This window comes from Ictidomys tridecemlineatus, unplaced genomic scaffold, assembly GCF_052094955.1.
Source record: "Ictidomys tridecemlineatus isolate mIctTri1 unplaced genomic scaffold, mIctTri1.hap1 Scaffold_78, whole genome shotgun sequence".
Lineage (NCBI taxonomy): Eukaryota > Metazoa > Chordata > Mammalia > Rodentia > Sciuridae > Ictidomys > Ictidomys tridecemlineatus.
The window spans coordinates 122594-144041 of NW_027525752.1; the positions used below are offsets into that span (position 1 = coordinate 122594).

General features: G+C 37.4%; 1 protein-coding gene across 5 annotated transcripts in view; it reads left to right on the forward strand.

Annotated features, from left to right (window-relative positions):
• LOC144374624 (transport and Golgi organization protein 1 homolog) overlaps positions 1-21448 on the forward strand; it is a 104775-nt gene that overhangs the window by 25136 nt on the left and 58191 nt on the right. For 4 of the 5 annotated variants that reach the window (XM_078037379.1, XM_078037380.1, XM_078037381.1 and 1 more), the window contains exons 7-8: positions 182-335; positions 3729-3894. In XM_078037379.1, coding sequence (XP_077893505.1) covers positions 182-335; positions 3729-3894 — 320 coding nt within the window. Of the gene's footprint in view, positions 1-181; positions 336-3728; positions 3895-21448 lie in introns of those variants that run through there. The other variant, XM_078037383.1, reaches the window with a different exon arrangement.

Sequence of the window (21448 nt, forward strand, 5' to 3'; positions counted from 1 at the left end):
TCAGGAAGAATTTGAGGCCAGATTTCTCTAACAAATGCTCAGGTCCCAATGAGCAGTGTCCTTTTCATTGTTCCCTGAATGTGGCATTTGGTTTTGCTTCCTTTTGGGTGTATTTTCCTGGCATGCTTTTTTCCCCAGCTTTGCAGACTTCTAACACTGCTCTCATTTGACTCCCGTACAGGGCTGTGAAAGTGATCCAGCTGATTGGCCGAGACACTGTGGAAGAAATAGTTTATAGGAAAGCAGCCTCCAAACTGCAGCTCACCAACACGATCATAGAAAGAGACCATTTTACTCTGGAAGCCCAGAAACCTTTGGCTGATCCTGACCTCCAGGTAAAATGTGTTCTTTTTAGAGTCTCATGATTTATAACCAGTACTATCTGTGGATGAGAATGCAAATAAAAAGGACCAGCATTAACCACCCATTGTTGCAAATTACACATTTTTTCATTGGCCTAATTCTTACCCTCTCAGTACCTAACTACATGCAAGGTGCCATACAAGCTAAAAATGAGGGTGGCATTTAAAGGCATAGAAAATAGAATAAAGAGAATGAGCTTTGAACCATCTAACTTGGATTGAAATTCACATCTTATCCCTTACTGGATGTATGACTTTGAGCATGTAACTGAACATCATGGATCTAATCTCTTTATGGCTTCTAAAGATGAGTGTGCCACGAGTTACCTCAGAGAGAATTTGTTTAAGTTCTTTTTTTTTCTTCCTTTTTTTAAATCAGTGATGATTAGTTCCATACCTCCTCCTTAATCCTAGACCCTTTGAGTAGTGACTTACAGTACTCATTCCATACTCAGAGATGAGTGAACAAGATTAGGAATTCAAAATTATGCCATAGGATATAGGGATGAAAGCACTAGAGTTATTTGTTGAAGAAGGAAAAATTAGATGGGAGTCAAATGCTGTCTTAGAATATCCTAGAGAGCTCTCTTTTGGTAGGAGGTTTAGAGTTATTCCTTAGCAGAAGCCTTTGAGATAAAATTGAACCTATATTATAATATACCCCAAGTCCTTCTGAGGGATTAGATGCAGAGAGATCAACCCCTAGTATCTAGTATGATTCAAGCATGAAGAGAGTAATAAATGTCTGAGAAAAGGTAGTAGCTGTGGGAAAGTCTGCTGTAGGAAACTGCAGAGAAATGACAGGAGTTGGCTATTCTTTTGAGACAGGCAGTGAGAGAGAGCAAGTTCCAAGATGGCTTTAAGCCTTTAAGCCTGAAAGATGAGAGTAGAAAGTAGGAAGATAGGGATAGAAATTAGAAAGATGAAGATAATGTAGGCTTTAGTCAACAGAGTTTGTAGTAAAAATCAATGTACATTATTGTTAGAGGGAGACTCAGAAAAGAAAGGAATTAGAAAAGTTTGCAAGAAAAACCAGGCTTTAAAAGGATCAGCTTATCAAAAAAAAATTCAAGAGGTATATGAAAGGGAAAAAAATACACAGTATTACAAGCAGAATCATCAAATTTACAACTAGCCCAAGCATGAGTCTAAAAATGGCAGTTTTCTCACATCTGTATCCTTACACATCAGCATTGCAGACAGGGAAGGTGCTGTTTTTGTTAGGGAGTCACTGACCTGCAGGAAAGGGTCACAGATTTGGGGGTACTAGAACCCGAAAGAAGAACCCTAGGTTTTGTTTGTTTGCTTGACTTTAGTTTATCTTAGAGAGTAACTGGAGTCTTTGGCCTTTTGTGTTTTGAGTCTTCTGCATGCTCATCTGTCATGGTGGCCAGGCAGGCTGTGCATTTTATTTTCACACTATTGAAGAGGCAATTTCAAATGGAAGGTGAAAGCTTGAGAGAGAGGTGCGTGTACACTGTAGGTGTCTAAATATACTTCTTTACAGGACGTTGGGAGAGGAGCTCATCATGGGCTGTTGTGAAGGCACAGGTGTCAGGAGTTAGAGGAGATGCTTCCCCAGTGGAGGGAGCTCCAGGCATTCAGTCAGGGGTTTCCCTGTGATATTGGCTGCTAGCACATCATTGTGAAATGCACAGGCACAAACTCTGCCATGGGACCAGATCCTGGGGCCAGAACAAACTATGGGCTGGTGGAGAGGACCTCGGTGGGACTTCCTGCCCAAGCCATGGCAAGAAATCACACTCTGGTTCTGTCTTGATTCTTTCCTCCCCACCAGACTGTGAGTTATTTATGGTTGCCAGGAACAAGGGTGATAACTCACTGCCTTGTCTCAAAATACAGCAGGACATTTTTTTAAGTTATTAAAAGAATCTAATAGTAAAAGACGTGGTTCTGGTTTGATAAATCTAAGCAGTATAGAGCAGTGAAGTCCTGATAAAGGAAAGCAGGTTCCTTGTCTTAGAAGGAGAACACAACAGAAACAGAGAACAGATACAGATGCGGTGAACACTTATTGAATGCGTACTGTGTGCTAAGCATTGTGTGACATGCACTTTTTCCAGTTGTTTCAGAAGAAGAATAACAAAAAAAAATGAGATAGACGTTGTCTTTACCTCCATCTTAAGAAATTTTCCAAACATCAGATTCATGACTCTAATCCGAGCACTCTTTAACTTCCAACTACATGCTCTTAGTTACTATAATAAAGTGGTTTTCATTTAAAAAATGGGTAGTTCCTTAAAGACATGTTGTGAGTGAGCAGTAGCGAGGGAAGCCAGGAGACATAGTCCAAGGAGTGGAAGAGGGAAGGGTCCCAGTATGGACTGAGCCTCATCATAAATACTTGGCTTTCTTCTGTTTTGGGTACTAAATGCCAAAGCCATTTGGCTTGGTTATATATATATATATATATATATATATATATATATATATATATATGTACACCAAAGTTAAATATAAATATAACAGGTATGGTTTTGCTTAGTTTTTGTCATAGTTTTCATCTCGGGTATTTTCAAGCTAAAGTTTCCAAGTTACAGAATAGGCAATCTAGAGATAACTAACCAAATCTAAAAGGGCAAAATGAAAATGAAGTCCCATGATGTGGATCCCAATTGGTTCAGAATTCCTAAGAGATAGTACTTAGGGAGGTGGAGAGTTGCAAGTAGCAAATGAAAGCCAGGTAACACTATCTAAGATTCTGGTTCTTGTAGCCATAGGAAGTAGGCTGAGTATATCCCCTAGGGGGAGCAAGAGGGCAGGATGGGGAGTGCTGCAGGACTATCCAGGGAGATTGAAATTGAGAAAGGGCTTTTGGGTCTGGTGATCAGGGTGGTTATGGTTTTGCCAAAGTGGGTCCCATAAACCACTGTAGTAGCGAAGCGGCTTGGCAAGGACAGGTGGCAGCTCATGGTGAGATGAGGTATTCAGTGGCACCTTCTCTTTATAAGAGTTTGGCAGTGGGAGAGGTAAGAAGGTAGCCAACAGGTTCTCTGAGTTCTCTCAGGACTGCTGGAAGTGCCTGTAAAAAATGCTGGTGAGAAGTGCTATAGAAGATGCTGGAATCATTTTATCTGCCCCCACTCCTCAAAAAAATTGGAGGCCCAAATTTTTTTTTGGTATTGTAAATAATTGTCAAAGTCAACATCTCTGATCATCATTTATCACCTCTCTGCTTATTCCTCATCCAACTTCAAAACAGCCTGGCAGGTGTCATTTGTGATGGAAGAGAAGAAAGTCCACAGGGAAAGAATTACCTGGTATCATTTAGACACTTAGCAAGTCACACATCCTCATCTGTGTTTTCATGAGAACTAACTGGATCTCTCGTTTTCTTCATTCAAGTTGAGTGACATACTGAAATTTGGCTTGGATAAACTGCTGTCCTCTGAGGGGAGCACCCTGGAGGAGGGAGACCTGGAGTCCATCCTGGGAGAGACAGAGAATAGCCAGTGGGCCTCTGATGCCCTGCCTGCAGCTGGAGGAGGGATCAGAGAGCAGGAGGAAGGAAGTGAGTTGGGGTTAGGTGAGCCAGTGACTCCATCACCTCAAGGTAGGGTGTGAGTGAGATGCATCCCCACAGGAAGTCCTGTGTCCTGCTCTGGGACCTTTCTTTCCTACCCAGCCCTGTAGTCATCTGATGACATTCTTAAGGCTTCCTGGTCCAAGAACTGCCAGAATAATCCTTGTTCCCTTGAAGCTGGACTTTGAATCCAAGTGATGATATTAATGTTTATGGTCCTGTCAGTCTCAAGGATTAAATTTGAACCTTTTCTCCCTTGACGCAGACATCTTCTCTGGAGTTTATTTGGTAAACCTCCTATCTTTATGATGGTGCTTTGCACAGTGATTCCTCTTCTCAATAGTAGAATGTTTTTTAAATTGCAACTGATATTTATGGACATTTATTGTGTTCATCAACAGTACTACTATGTCATGTGCTTTAGGTCGTTTAAGACCCATGAGGTGGGGGGCTGGGGTGGTGGCTCAGCGGTAGAGCACTCACCTCGCACGTGCAAGGGCCTGGGTTCAATCCTCAGCACCACATAAAAACAAAAGTAAAAATAAAGGCATTGTGTCCAACTTCAACTAAAAATATACATATTAAAAAAAAAAGACCCATGAGGTGTAGGAGATCATTTTGTCTTCCTTTTTTTTCCCTCAAATTTGGTGTCTCCCCCTCTCTCTCTCTCTCTCTCTCTCTCTCTCTCTCTCTCTCTCTCTCTCTCTCTCTCTCTCTCTCTCTCTCTCTCTCTCTCTCTCTCTCTCTCTCTCTCTCTCTCTCTCTCTCTCTCTCTCTCTATATATATATATATATATATATATATATATATATATTTAGTTGTAGATAGACAGCATGCCCTTATTTTATTTTTTTAATGTGGTGGCTAAGGATCGAGCCCAGTGCCTCACACATGCTGAGTAAGCACTCTGCCACTGAACTACAACCCTAGCCCCAATATTTATCTTTTTGTCCATTTTCTGTTCTGAAATATTTGAATTTCAGACTTGAAAGGGTTTTTTTTTCTCATGATTATTTTTAAAATGACTGTTCTCCTGTATCAGTAAGAGGGAGTCAATATGGGCTGGTGTGAGAGGGTTTTACTGACCTTTTTTAAAAATTTTTATTCATATATGACAGCAGAAAGCATTATAATTCTTATACATATAGAGCACAATTTTTCATATCTCTGATTGTATACACAGTATATTCACACCCAGTTCTTGTATTCATACCTGTACTTTGGATAATAATTATCACATTCCACCATCATTAATAACCTCATGCCTCCTCCCTTCCCCTCCAACCCCTCTGCCCTATCTAGAGCTTGTTGTTTCTCTCATCTCCCACTCTCTATCCCACTATGAATCAGCCTCCTTATATCAAAGAAAACATTCAGCATTTGGTTTTTTGGGATTGGCTAACTTAGTATTATCTTTTCTAACTCCATCCATTTACCTGCAAATGCCATGATTTTATTTTCTTCTATTGCTGAGTAATATTCCATTGTATGTGTGTGTGTGTGTGTGTGTGTGTGTATGTGTGTCACACATACACACACACACACACACACACACCCCACAGTTTTTAATCCATTCATCTATTGAAGGGCATCTAGGTTGGTCCCACAGTTTAGCTATTGTGAATTGTGCTGCTGTAAACATTGATGCATCTGTGTCCTGTAGTATACTGTTTTTAAGTCCTTTGAATATAGATTGAGGAGATGGATAGCTGGGTCAGATGGTGGTTCCATTCTCAATTTTCCAAGTAATCTCCATACTGCTTTTCGTATTGGCTGCACCAATTTGCAGTCCTATCAGCAGTGTATGAGTGTGCCTTTTTCTCCCACATTCTAGCCAACACTTATTGTGGTTTGTATCCATAATAGCTGCCATTCTGACGAGTGAGATGAAATCTTAGAGTGGTTTTGATTTGCATTTCTCTAATAGCTAGTAATGATGAACATTTTTTCATGTATTTGTTGACTGATTGTATATTATCTTCTGAGAAGTGTCTGTTCAGGTCCTTGGCCCATTTATTGATTGGGTTATTTGTTTTTTTTTTTTTTTGGTGTTTAGCTTTTGAGGTTCTTTATATACCCTAGAGATTAGTGCTATATATGATGTGTGAGGGGTAAAGATTTGCTCCCAAGATGTAGGCTTTCTATTCACCTCACAGATTTGTTTCTTTTGCTGAGAAGAAAGAAACTTTTTAGTTTGAGTCCATCCCATTTATTGATTCTTGATTTTAATTCTGGCACCAAAAGAGTCTTATTAAGGAAGTTGGAGCCTAATCCCACATGATGGAGATTAGGGTCTACTTTTTCTTCTATTAAACACAGAGTCTCTGGTTTTATTCCCAGGTCCTTGATCCATTTTGAGTTGAGTTTTGTGCATGGTGAGAGATAGGGGTTTAATTTCATTTTGTTGCATAAGGATTTCCAGTTCTCCCAGCACAATTTGTTGAAGATGCTATCTTTTCTCTAGTGCATGTTTTTGGTACCTTTGTCTAATATAAGATAATTGTAGTTTTGTGGGTTAGTCTCTGTATCCTCTGTTCTGTACCATTGGTCTACAAGTCTGTTTTGGTGCCAATACCATGCTGTTTTTGTTACTGTTGCTCTGTAGTATAGTTTAAGGTTTGATATAGTGATGCCCCCTGCTTCACTCTTCTTGCTAAGGATTGCTTTAGCTATTCTGGGTCTCTTATTTTTCCAGATGAATTTCATGATTGTTTTTCTATTTCTATGAGGAATGTCATTGGGATTTTGATTGGAATTGCATTAAATCTGTATAGCGCTTTTGGAAGTATGGTCATTTTGATAATATTAATTCTGCCTATCCAAGAGCAAGGTAGATCTTTCTATCTTCTAAGGTCTTTTTTTGATTTCTTTCTTTAAGGTTCTGTAATTTTCATTATATATATCTTTCACCCTTACTGAGCTTCTTAATTCAAGAGTTCCTTCTAGCCTGGCACAGTGGTGCACACCTGTAATCCCGGTGACTCCAGAAGCTGAGGATCATGAGTTCAAAGCCAGCCTCAGCAAAAGCGAGGCACTCAGTGAGAACCTGTCTCTATTAAATACAAAATAGGGCTGGGAATGTGGCTCAGTGGTTCATGCCCCTGAGTTCAATTTCCAGTACCTCACTCCCCACCCCACCCCGCCACGAAAAAGAATTCTTTCTCTCATCAATACAGAGAAGCACAGTGGCTTCAGTAGGGTGCTTCCTTTACTGGTAGGGAAAGGGCTGGGTGAGGCTTTTGGTTTTGTCCTTCTGAATTTCCTCCCATTGCTTCTCTCTTTCTCCCTGCCATAGACTGTCGAAGGCTGTCTGCATTACCCCTTTCTCACCCAAGAGCAGAGCGTCCCTAGATGTCTGACTGCGTCTCCTTCCAGCCCTTCCTTTGAATTCCTAAGCAGCCACTGCTCTGAACTACCAATCTCAGTCATCCTGGGGTGACCTCATTCTGGAGGATGAACTTCATCTGTCTGGCACTGCTGGAGCCCCACTGTCCTGCTCCTGTGCAGTCTCTGTCTGCCTCCCCAGACCAGTGAGGGCTTCAGAGCTCAGCTGGTTTGGGATGTTCATTCTCTGTTTACCTTCAAGTGGAAGTTTATAGTAGTTCCCGACTCCTAATTTTGTGGTAGGCTTAGATTAGGGGTGGTTTGATTATCCTTGTTGACTGGTGTGGTTTTTATGGAATATATGGAGAATTCAAAATCTAGGCAATTGGCATTATTTTACAGAACACAGTTCTTGGACTTTTCTTGTGTTTTATCTTTAAAATTTGTTATGATAGTATCACATTTATATTCTTCAAGAACTCTTTCTTGTTCTCAGCTTGTTGTTTTAATCGTATCCTATTCCCATTTCAAGGATATAATATCCTCCCCGAGGACATTTATTATAGCTTTTTAAAATATATCTCAGGGAGGATATTTATTATATCTTTTCAGAAAGTGTTACCCTGTCCACTGTATTATCTCTTTTTCCTCTATTTGCTTTTCCTTCTTCCTCCTCTTTTTAAAAGTTTTGTTTTGGAGTCTCTCGTTCTTGTTAGCAGTTTATCTGAAACATCTGGTGTCCTCTGATCATCGTGCTGGTGAAATTCCCCAAAGCTGACAGGCAGCTCTGTTGTGAACAGGTGGGTGGCCTTTGGGCCTCATGCCAACAGCACTGGTTGGCAAGCCAGCTTTTGCACTGGGGGAGTCATATTTGAAGATTTCACTGGAAAACTCATTGTATCCTAAGACGAGTCCTATACCATTACAGTGAAATTGGTGGTTTAAATTGGAAAGACAGGGAGCTGAGGGCACGTGGTACTCTTGGTGTTTGGTGTGCGGATCCTCTCAGTTCCTCCATACTGTGGTGCCTGTGCTTGTGCATCTGAGTTTTTGGAGAACTGAAAGGGTTTCAGTTCCTGCAGTCAGCCCCAGCTAGATACCAGTGTTTTGGTTCCACAGCTCTTTTGAATTTGTTGTCCTCTTCTTATCCACTTTTTATCTTCCAAAGAATTCGTGCACTGTTTCATCTACCATTGCCTCATATATCTTTTTAGAAATCTGTGTATTGTCCTTTAGCTGTTTTGGGTGAGAGAAAAAATAGATGTGTGTGGTCATATTTTTAAGTTGTATTTGATTACCTTAGTACCAAGTTTCCACCCTTTTCTGTACTCATCTAGATTGACTTTATTTACTAGAACAAAATAAAATTGCAGTGTTTTCAGAACAAAATAAAATTGCAGTGTTTTCAGTCTACCTACAAAAAAAATTACATTTTTGCAGACAGTTTAACTGTTGGATTCTCTACTTGGATAAAAATTTGGAATGTTGTCTTCGATGACTGTCTTGATTCTCTTTGTGGTAGATGGTTCCTCTGGCAGGACCCAGATGAGGGTCTAGACCTGTGGGCTCCAGCTGCCTCTTTGAAACAGAGTGAGGACATAAAGCATGGTTAAAATATCAAATGAATACGAAAGAGGAGTAGTTAGAGCAGCCCATTCACAATTAAGTATAAAGTAAGGTTGCTTTATCTTTAATGCCAAGTTTTTTTAAAAAGCACAGTTATATGGTAAGGTGAGCATGCCCAGAAACCTGCCTTGGGAGCATGCGCAAAACCTAGCCCCGCCCAACTCCTCCTTTGAAGGTGGAAATGGAGTTGCCCGCCCCTTGAGCCGGTACTGGTTAATGGAATTGAACCAGGAACTAACAATAGGCTGCTGCCTTCCCATTTGTTTGGCCAGCAGTTTACATCATTCTGTCTCATCCAGAAGGTGTAAGATTTCCATTGCAAATAGAGATTGTGGAGATGGGTCAGCAGCTGGACTAGGGGAGTAAGATGTTACTTTTCCTGGTGGTCCTTTGGATTTTGCTTTGCTTTCCAACGACCTGTGCAAACAGAAGCATGGCTGATGGTTCTTAGGAGAAAAATACATGAATAGTCTTTTAATTGGTTCCTTGATCATTCTTTTCTCTTTTATTACAATTTTAGCTTTTAAGTGACTCGGCTGCCTTCTCTACTATTTGGTCATGAATTTCTTTTTTTTCTTCTCAACAAGGATTGTTCTGGGGACCCAAGTGCTGTCAGCTTTTATAAGGAATGTTGATTGCTTTATATGAAATAGGATGGAAGGAGGTTGATTAAACCCTGTGAAATGAGAGACAGTTGGGGAATTCTGGGAAAGATGGCCATGGACAAAGATTAGTGGGATCACAATGTACTTCTACAATATTTGTGAGAGGGATGTGTGAGATAAGGATCAGATTTTTTTTAATAGCATCAGGTATCAACCAGCACTAATGAGTGAAAGCTAAAGGGAGGCAGCTTGAAAGTCTTTGCAAGAAAGGATTTTGTTCATAACTATGACTTCACAAATAATGACTCTCCCAGGATTCTCTGAATTTCCCCTCTGAGAGTGGACCATTTGAGTAGAACCAGAGTATCAAAGAAGAAATTTTAAAGACTAGTAAAAATTTATATGTGGATTTTTCAAAATGCTACAAATAGTTGATTCTTTGCTGTCTTTAAACAATGTACAGTAATCTCAAGAAAATTTCCTTCTGTTCTTTGTGTCATTAGTTTTTAGCCTCACTCAAACCTAAGTGATGATGTGGAAGAAGAGAGCACACAAGATAACATGGCTATTAGCTTCCAGTTTAGAGGCTTGTCCTGGCGAACATTTCTTCTCTTTTCATGAGGTATAAAAATATAACCAAAACCCATCAGGACAGATTTTATATGGCTAAAAATTCATGCTTTCATGAAAATAGGAAAGAGTATTTCTGATTTTTCTTAAAGTTCTCAAATACATCTAAATAGTAGATAGAAAAAACAGTGGAATGAGATTACCATCATTACCCTAAGTACACATATAAAGACACAACTAGGGGCTGGGGATGTGGCTCAAGCAGTAGCGCGCTTGCCTGGCATGCATACAGCCCGGGTTCAATGCTCAGCAACACATACAAAAAAAGATGTTTTGTCCGCCGAGAACGAAAAAATAAATATTTATAAATCTCTCTCTCCCCTCCCTCCCTCCCTCCCTCTCTCTCTCTCTCTCTCTCTCTCTCTCTCTCTCTCTCTCTTAAAAAAAGACACAACTGATGTGACTATGTATACAACCAGAGATATGAAAAATTGTGTACCATATGTGTAATATGAATTATAATGCGTTCTGCTGTCATATATAACAAATTAGAATTAAAAATAAATAATTTTTTAAAAAAGATTTTAAAAAGTGGGAAAATCAGAAACTAATATCGTTCCATGCTGTACATATCACTTCCCTTTCTCAAGTACAATCTGGCACAAAATGTGTTGAGAAGAGATTCCCCTCCAAAAATAAAAAATCCACTGGGGCTGGGGATATAGCTTAGTTGGAAGAGTACTTGCCTCACATGCACAAGGCTCTGGGTTCAATCCCCAGCACCACCAAAAAAAACCCAAAATCTGATATTACATCCAATGGCACGAACAAGATTTAAAAAGCCACGTAACCATAATGAGAGCATAAAGCACACAAAAGGCTTTCTAGATTCCAATCTAGGAAAAAAAAAAAACATATCCCAAGGAAGGAGAACAATGTTCTTGCAATTACTTTTCTCTAAGGAGTGTCTTAGTATGGTGATGAATGACCTTTTTTAACCCCCAGCACTGAGGATTGAACTGAGGAGTGCTCTACCACTTAGCTACATCTGCAGTCATTAATGTTTGTTTTGTTTTTATTTTTCTTGAGACAGAGTCTCACCAAGTTGCCCAGGCTCTCCTCAAACTTACCATTCTCCTACTTGTCAACCTCCTGAGTAGCTAGGATTATAGGCATGCACTATTGTACTGGCTACAAATTATATGTTTTTAAATCAGGAAATTGTCATTTAGAGAATATTATTCCCATAAGTTCTTTCTATATAAATTATTATAGAGCAAGCTTCACACAACCAATTGAAGAGACATTATCGTTAATAGATTATCCTATATTGTAGTTAATTGTATGGAAAAGGAACAATGTAGCAAAAATGAAATCATAAAAACAAAGACATTTCACATAGTAATGTAGATTAAAATGTCATCCAACTATAAATTCCCCCAAAATGCATGGACCAAGATTGAGACTTGAGGAAGGACTGACTGTATCCTTTAAAGGCACAAACTCATTTTTTCTTCTCTGTGGTACCCTGTGCCACACTGTAAAGAATCTCAGGCTATCTTACTGGAGGGAGAGTCCATATGAAGAAAGCCCCTGACATATGAAAGACCACATGGAAAGGGAGACTATATAAAGCCAACAGTCAGCACCTTAGTTCCGGACATACAAAGCCATCTCAGACCTTGTAGTCTAAATCAGGCGTGTGCTGTATGGGTGAGCCTAGGTGACACTGGAGCAGAACCTTGGTTAAAGTCTTGACTTACAAAATTATGAGAAATAAAATGGTTGTTTGTTTGGTAGTGGGGATTGAACTCAGAGGCTCTCGACCACTGAGCCACATCCCTAGCCCTATTTTGTATTTTATTTAGAGACAGCGTGTCACTGAGTTGCTTAGTGCCTCGCCATTACTGAGGCTGGCTTTGAACTCTCGATCCTCCTACCTCAGCCTCCTGAGCCACTGGAATTACAGGTGTGCACCACCACTCCCGGCAAATGGTTATTTTTTAAAGCCACTAAATTTTGGAATTTTTAAAAATATAACAATATATAACTAAAACACTGTTTATTGATGATTTGTAGGGCTTTTATTTAATGACCAGTTTTATTAAAGAATACCTTATTTATTTCTACTGTGATCAGCAAACAAACTGAAATTCAATATTTAAAATTTTTTGCCAAGAATATAACCTATCTTGCAAGTTTCCATGAGGACTAGAAAAGAATATATATTCTGGAGTTGTTGGGCATTGTCAGTCAATGTCAATAAGATTAAGGTGGTTGATAGTTTTGTTCAGACTCTTGTGTATCATTAGTGATTTTTTTTATAGTGTTACTATCAGTTGTTAAAAGGGTGTTAAAAATTCAAAGTATAGATTTGTCTCTTCAGTTTTGTCAGCTTTCATATATTTGGGGCATATAAATGTTTGGTTGTATGGTGTCATGTTTCTGTGTTCTTAAAAACACATTATGGTATTATGAAATGTCTTTCTTATCTCTTATAAAACTCTTTATCTTGAATTAAATTCATCTGATGTTAGTATAGCCTCTGCATTCTTCTTGGCTTACTATTCATGATGTATTTTTATCTATTGTTTTCATTCAATTCATATTTTTATTTAATGTAATTAAATAAAATTACATTAAATAAAAATTAAATTTTATTTAATTTATCCATTAGCATTTAGCTTTATTGCTTTACATTATTGTTTTAGCAATGTTTCCAGGAATTATGAAATGCATTCTTTAATTTATCACAGTTTTCATAATTTAAATTGTGATACTTTCTCACATCTCCCCAAGTCCTTTGTGCTTTGTCGTCATACATATTACAGCTGTATACCCTATGTTTTTTACCTTAGTCATGTTTCCAAGAAATTAAAAGAATAAATATGTATACATATTGCCTTTTATATTTACCTACATTTTAGTATTTCTAGTACTTTTCATTTCTGTTTATGGTGCATTGTCTTTAAAAATATCTACCCCAAATTCTCCACATTCCTGTATAATGTTGCTTCTCTCATTATGAAGTAATATCTATTTTCCCACCCGCTGAGTCTGGGCTGGTCTTTTGTCTTGTTTTAATGAACAAAATATATTTTTGGTGAAAGTGATGCCATGCCAATCCTAGACCTAACACCTTGGGAAGGTGTATACCTTCTACTTTTATCCTCTAGAAATCTAATCAACAAATAAAAAATTTTAGAATGACTGAATGACTAAAAGCATTTGAGGAGATAAGCCTGACCCAACCAGTTGAGCTAGCAGACATGTAAACAAAGCTATTTTGTCAGTTCTACCTTTGGTTAAACAATCCCTGCTAAAGGAAACCACATAAGCACTAATAAATACCTAGAGCAAAGGACCCATCAGGTTATGTAAAGTCAAATCATAGAATAAGGAGAAATAACAAAGAATTTTTATTTTAAACCATTAAATTTATTACACAGTGAACTAAAACACACAGTGCATCTGTTTCTACCTGATGGATCATCTCCTTTTATCCTGAAGAGGTTCTTTTAGCATTGTTAATAGTAGAGATCTATTGGTATTGAATTTTCTTACTTTTTATTTATTTGAAAATGTCTATTCTGCTTTCAGTTTTGAAGAGTACTTATCCTAGATTAGCAGTTTTTGTCTTCTAGCACCTTAAACCTTTCCGTTAACTTTAATCTCTCATTTCTGATAAGAAGTCAGCTATCATTTTAGTCATTTTTACCTATGCGTAACACACCACTTTTTTCTAATTGCCTTCAAGACCTTTTTCCTCCTAATTGATTATTTACAGTTGACTCTGATGCATCTAGATGTGATTTGCTTTGTAACTAACTTTAGTATTCACTGAGTTTCCTAAATCTGTTAACATCTTTTTTGTTAATTTGAGATAATTTTAGCCATCATTGTCTTAAATATTTTTTCTGTACAATTTATGCCTCTATTCTTCTAGAAATCTAATTATATGTATATTAGGTCACTTTGTAATGATAGTAACCAAGTCTCTATTTTTTTCTTTCTGATTTTTAGACCAGATAATTTTTATTGGTCTATCTCCAAGTTAACTTTTTGATGTTTTTGCACTATATAATCTGATGATAGATTTGTTTCATGAATTTTTCATTTCAAATACTATACTTTTTATTTCTTTTAAAAGAAATTTTTCATTTATATGTTGACACCCATATCTACTTATTCATTATGATTAAGCTTTTCTTTAATTCCTTGAAATTAGTTATAAAAACTTTTTAAATTTTTTTTCTGCTAATCCTAACATCTGGGTCAGCTCACGGAACTTTTTTTATATGTGACATTTTCTCTTGTGGTTCTCATTTTTCTATCTTCTTTGCATTCTGGCAAAATTTAATGATATTCTATATGCCTATAATCCCATCGACTCAGGAGGCTAAGGCAGGAGGATCAAGAGTTCAAAGCTAATAAATTATGCATGGCACACATTGTTTAATTTTGCATGTAACTTCTTTTTAGTGAGTCAATGAGGTTTTAGTGACATTGTCACCCAACACTTGGCCTTTGTTGTTCAGGGAATGCCTTCATGATTTTAATACTGGTTTTCCTATTCAGACTGTGGATTGGGTTTGAATATACTGTTATCAACCACCTGGTCTTTTAATTACTCATCCCAGTAATCTTATAGTTTGTGAAGCATTTGTTTCTCAGATTCATGACACTGTTAGAACCTGAAATAGTAGCTGTTGGGTAACTGTGAATTCTTTTTTTTTTTTACTTGAAGTAGATTGTCTGAAATAGGCATATTCTCCTCTGTGTTTATCCAAACCTCCCTGTCATGTGTACTACAAGTTACAATTTGGAAGTTACTGTATTAAAATTCTGTCTGTTCATGGTTCTAGAAGAGTGATGTTCTCTCCCAAACACTGGTTACTACAGCAGCATTTTTAATGTTGTAAAATAAGAATAAAGGCTCTGAAGGCCAAAGATTTTAAAAAGTCATTTTACAAATGTTACGTTAAATTAAAACTGAGCTTTGCTGTAATACTGTTTTCTCTTCAAAATGTGATGGTACAGGAAAGGTGTTATATGCAGGGGTGGTATTGCAGGGGAGCATTTTAAATTGCAGAAGTAAAAAAGTTATAATATTTATAATTTTGATGAGTTTATTTTTATAGGGAAGATTTTTCTCCCCTGAAATTTTTTCTGGAATAGCAAAATGTTTCCATTATTAAAAATTGAAATTGTTAAAAAAAAAAAAGAGTTCAACGCTAGCCTCAGCAATTAAGGGATGCACTTAGCAACTCAATGAGACCCTGTATCTAAATAAAATGCAAAAAAAGGGCTGAGGTTGTGGCTCAATGGTTAAGCACCCCTGGGTTCAATCCCTGGTACCAAAAAAAAAATTTTTAATTATATTCTGGTCATTTATAGATGATACATCATAGGAAGTCTGGATTATATTGTCTTCCTATAAAGGATATTCTGTTTTATGTGTCATGCAGGCTAATTACTGGTGAATTGTTTTGATCATATTAGATTTGGTATTATTATTATTATTATTATTATTATTATTATTATTATTATTATTATTATTATTATTTGGTACCAGAGATTGAACTCAGGGTACTCAATTACTGAGCCACATCCCCAGACCTGTTTTGTATTTTATTGAGAGACAGGGTCTTGCTGAGCTGCTTTAGCACCTCGATTTACTAAGGCTGGCTTTGAGCTCGTGATCCTCTTGCTTCATCCACCTGAGTCACTGGGATTATAAGCATATTCCACCTCGCCTCACTAGGTTTGGTATTTTTCTTTATTTCCATATTTCATGGTGCATTATACTTGTACATAATCGTGGGATTTGTTGTTATGTTTTCATACATATGTACAATACAGTGATAAAACTTAGCCAATATCATTCTCGAGTATTTCTCTTTTACCTGCTTTCCTCTCTCCCCTGATCCCTTTCCTCTATTCTACTGATCTTTCTTTGATTGTCGTCAGATTCCTTTCACACACACACACCTTTCTTTTCCTTTTTCCTTTCTGGCTGCCACATACATTTTCAGCATGAATCAATTTTGATTTTAAATTTAGGTCTACCATTTTCCCATTGCTCTTTTGTGTGTGGTTCTTTTTGCTAAGGCTTATTCCTGAACTCTTAATTAAGTACCTGATATATTAGTGATGCTGCTGCAACCTGACTCTGCTGGAAACCATTTCTTCCAACATTGCCATTTAGCATCATCTTCAGTCTCCTTTATAGCAGTCAAACTCTGCTAAGCCTTACAGAATCTCATCTGGTACATTCATATCAAAAATGAATTTCCTCCAGGCTTTTAGTATTCTCTCTCTAACATACACATAATTACATTGCACCCACCATAAATAGCTCAGACATTCTTGTCCACAAAATTCCAACCACTATGATAATCTTGCACTTTGATAATTTTCTCCTTAACTCAGTATGACCACCATCTTACTTGAGCTTCATCTCCCTAATTGTGTTTTGTGCACCAGGCCTACAGTCATGTCTGAAATTAATACCTGAAAATGTTTAGTTTTATACTCTTTTGTGTCAGGAAAACAAATCAAGTACATTAGATCTATTACAGTTTCAAGTAAAAATACTAACTTACTTTTATCTTTGCCCATCAACAGTGGTAGAGACAGTTAGGTCAACTTACATAGAAACTGCAACATCTTATATACTCAACAACAATTTCATTGTCCATGGAACGAAAAATTAATTGAAAGAGTAAACCCCAAAATGGATATCTGAAATATAAACTGGTCAAAATTAGTAAGGCAATCAGACTTAAATAATCATATATTTTACCAATAGCACTAACTTAAAAGTATGAGTCTACAATAACTAGAAAAATACATGTTAATGGCTAGAGGCATAAGAGTTTCTATTATGATAGGCAGTCTCTTATGATGCTTTAATATTATATGATAGTTGTGAAATGATTACAAACTAATAATGAACATAATCTATTTGAAGATTAAAATGTTCTTCCCTGTATTATCTACAAAGTTTAGATAAACCTCAAAATGCCCTGGAAAAGAAATTTCTTAAGTCTCATCAAAATGAACTGCCAGGTTTTTTCCTTCATTTGACATGACACAGTGCCAAGATTTCTAGTCCTGAATACACACTTTCTATAGGGAAGAGACTTTTATCTTGGCAATTAATAGATCATTTATCTCATTTCATACAGCCAATTTTAGTCGTAAGAAAAGAAATGTTTATGTATTTATTCTGCTGACTTTAATCTATAATCTAATCAGGGATCAACAAACTTTTCCTGAAAAGAGACTGATAATAAATATATGAGACTTTGTAGGCAAGTCTTCATTGCCACTCAAGTGCCAGTGTAGCACAAAACAGCCTAGACTGTGGGTAAATAATATAAGTTTCTGTGTTCTAATAAAACTTTGTTTACAAAAGCAAGTGTTATTGTTGGACATCGTGGTGTGCTCCAACAGTCACAACTACTCAGAAAGCTGAGGCAGGAAGATTACTTGAGCCTAGGAGTTTAGGCCAGCCTGGGAAATAAGAGAGAGGGGGGGAGGGGAGAGAAGAGACAGGAGAGAGAGAGGGGAAAGAATGAAAGAAGGAAGGAAGGAAGGAAGGAAGGAAGGAAGGAAGGAAGGAAGGAAGGGAGGGAGGGAGGGAGGGAGGGAGGGAAAAAAGGAATAAAGATAACAATTAAAAAAAAAAAACAGTGTCAGGCTCATCACTTTTCCAGAGTATTAATGTTTATGCTCACAATAGATGTTTGGCTAGGCTGTATACATACATACATACATGCATACATGAAAGCAATTCTGTTCTTTTGTTTGCTTTCTTTTATTTTTTCCATTTTTTTGTTGATACATTATAGTTGTAAATCATGGCAGTATTTGTCGTTACATATTTCCACATGCACAATATAACACTCCAGTTTGGCCTATATCATTCCCCAGTATTTTCCCTTCACTCCTCCATCTCCTGGTCCCTTTCCTACACTCTACTGATCTCCTTTTGATTTTCACTTTCTTTTCCTTTTTCCTCTCTTGCTTCCACATCCGAGAGAAAACATATGCTCCCTTGATCTTATGAGTTTAGCTTATTTTGTGTAACAGAATGTTCTCAAGTTTCATCCGTTTTCCAGCAAATGACATAATTCATCTTTATGGCTGAATAAAGCTCCATTGTGTGTATATGCCACATTTTCTTTATTTATTCATCCTTGATAAGCACCTAGTTTGGTTCCATAGTTTGGCAGCTGTGAATTGTGCTGCTATAAACATGGGTATGCATGTACTACTCTAGTATTATGACTTTAATTCTTTAGGATAAACATTGAGTAGTTGTATAGCTGGGTTATATGGTGGTTTCCTGCCTAGTCTTTTGAGGAACCTCCATACTGATTTCAATAGTGGTTATATTCATTTACAATCCTATCAACAGAGAAAAAAGTGTCCCTTCTTCTCCACATTCTCTCTAGCATTTATTATTGTTCATATTCTTTTTTTTTAAGTAGTTGGACACAATACCTTTATTTTTATTTATTTAATCGAACCCAGGGCCTCGCACGTGCTAGACAAGCAATCTGCTGTTTTTTTTTTTTTTTTTTTTTTTTTTTTTTTTTTAAGGGCGGGGGGAGAGAGAGAGAGAATTTTAACATTTTTTTTATTTCTTAGTTTTCGGCAGACACAACATCTTTGTTTGTGTGTGGTGCTGAGGATCGAACCTGGGCTGTGCGCATGCCAGACAGGTTCGCTACCACCTGAGCCACATCCCCAGCCCCAGCAATCTGCTGTTGAGCCACAACCCCAGCCCCATATCGTTCATATTCTTGGTGGCTGCTATTCTGACTAGAGTGAGATGAAAGCTCACTGTAGTTTTGATTTGCATTTCCCTAATTGCTAATGATGTTGAACATTCTCATAGATTTGTTGTCCATTTTTATTTCTTCTTTTGAGATACCTTCAATCATCTTTTCTCACTTCTGCGTAAGTACCAAGAGAGGTTGGCCAAAAATATTTTGTTTGCTTTGCTTCAGTGTATGCTCTGGTAGACTATATGTTATCCCGAAGAACATATTTTCTCCTCCACTCTCCCTGTCTCCTCCAAGAGGTGCTTGTGATCTTCCAAGCACACTTTGGGAGGATGTTATCAGCCTTACTTTGTTTCAGTGAGAAGAGAACAGTTTTCAGAGTAGGAACTACCTAAAAATGTCTCCTTAGTAATGAAAGCATTTATTGCCAAGACTTTTGTTGCTTTGTCAATTGTCTATATTGGCTGTAACCGCCAGGATTTTGCTGTTTAATTATTTAAACCACATAAATGGGCAATCTTTCATATATTATCTCTATTTCTTCTTTAAAAATGAATTATAAAATTTTAAATTTGACCCATATTTGTATAGATGAAATATCTGAGACTCAGAAAAGTTAATGATTTGCCTATAGTCACACAATTAGACTTCTGACTACAATCCTTTTGGCTGTATTCCTTACTTCTGCTGTTGTTCTCGTAAGGAAGTAATTTATATTTCTGAAAACTAAATGGATAAAGCCCAACAGTGCACTGTGGAAATTGAGATGTGCAGGCCACAAGTCCCCAATGTCTGTTCTGCATTTATTTCAACACACCAAATATTTGACCTCTGTGAAAAGAATGCCAAGGTAAATTAGGCAGAACCAGAAACAGGAACTCATATACATGCCATATATTAGTGGCAATTTCAGATGTTTGAGTTTCTTTCCTTGTACAGTTGAAAGTGGAATAATATTTGTCAGGGCTAGACAAACAGTAGATGCTGGCAGAAGACCTTGCCTTGTATATGACTCACTTCCATTAGTACAGTACACTTCAATATGACTTTTTAATTGTGGGGAGTGCCTCAGCTCTACTCATTATGCCCAGCCTAAACCTCCATCTTCCCTGGATTTAAGGACAAGATACTTGTTTAAATTCCACTTAAGTTATATGATCCCTTTACTTAAAGTCTAATATTTTATGAATTTTTATTCTATTAAGTCTAAATCCTTATGCTTGATTTTCAAGGAATTTCATAATCTGACCTAAGCACACAAATATGTCATCCTTTATAGAATCCTTTCCTCTTAGCAAAATGAGGTGTCCTTACTGTCCTTTAAACGTACTTCTTTCTGCTGAGTCTTTTATGCTGTTTAATTCACTTGCCTTTTATTCTCTTTTTAGAATCTGAATCCTATGTACTTATCCAGGTCTAGCTCAAATCCCAAGACTCATCTCTTACTTTTAACTCTTTAGTGTTTACAATTTGTACCAAAATACATTTTAGCATTTATTTTGTGGCAGGGTAGGGCCCTTGCCACCCTCCCACTACACTAACTTTTACCAAGGAGGAAACTGGTGTTACCAAGAAAGACCTGTTTATGATTTAGGAGTTCCCATTCTCGAGATTATAATGAGGATCTAGAGTCACCTCCACCCTTGGAGATAGATCCAAGATTGGGGTCCTTCGGCACAGGTGTAAAGGTTGATCCATTGCCTGAATCTCTTACATTGGCACAGAAGATGATGTACACACACACACACACACACACACACGCCAAAACTCAGGAAGGAAGGAAGGGAGGGAGGGAGGGAGGGAGGGAGGGAGGGAGGGAGGGAGGGAAGGAAAGGTGGGCGGGCGGGGGGGAAAGAAGGAAGGAGACCCTTTGAAATACATTGAGAAATGATACTGTTCTGGTCAACCTCACAGAAAATGGATATTTCTTGTCATTTTCTGACTTACCATATTGTGACCAAGCATAGTGCTATTATTTTATTTTTTTACTAAGACCTTTACTAGGATTCACCTGGTTTATAACTTTCTACCTTTAAATATAACTGAATCTGCTGGAAGGTGGTGGCAGAGTCTGTAATCCCAGATATTCAGGAGGCTGAGGCTGGAGGATCGCAAGTTTGAGGTAAACTTGGGGAACTGAGCCAGAATCTGTTTCAAAATAAAAACTAAACTGGCCATGGTGGCACACATCTGTAATCCCAGTGGCTCAGAATGGTGAAACAGGAGAATTGGGATTTCAAAACCAACCTTAGCAACTTAACGAGGCCCTGAGTAACTCATTGGGACCGATCTCTAAATAAAATACAAAAGAGGGCTGGGGATGTGGCTCAGTGGTTTAGTTCCCAAGAGTTTCATCTCTGATAGCAAAAAAAAAATTAATAATAAATGAATAAATAAAATAAAAAGGGCTGGGGATGTGGCTCAGCAGTAGAGCACCCCTGGATATTTGTACTAGGGAGTACAAAAAAAAAAAAAAGAATTTTCAATACATATTACTTTTTGTCTAGTTTATTTCATTCAGAATCTCCCTGTTTTTGCTATTATCAATAGTTCTTTATTCTTACTAAGTATGTTTCCAAAATTTATTATCTATTTTCCTATTGATATACATTGGGGATTTT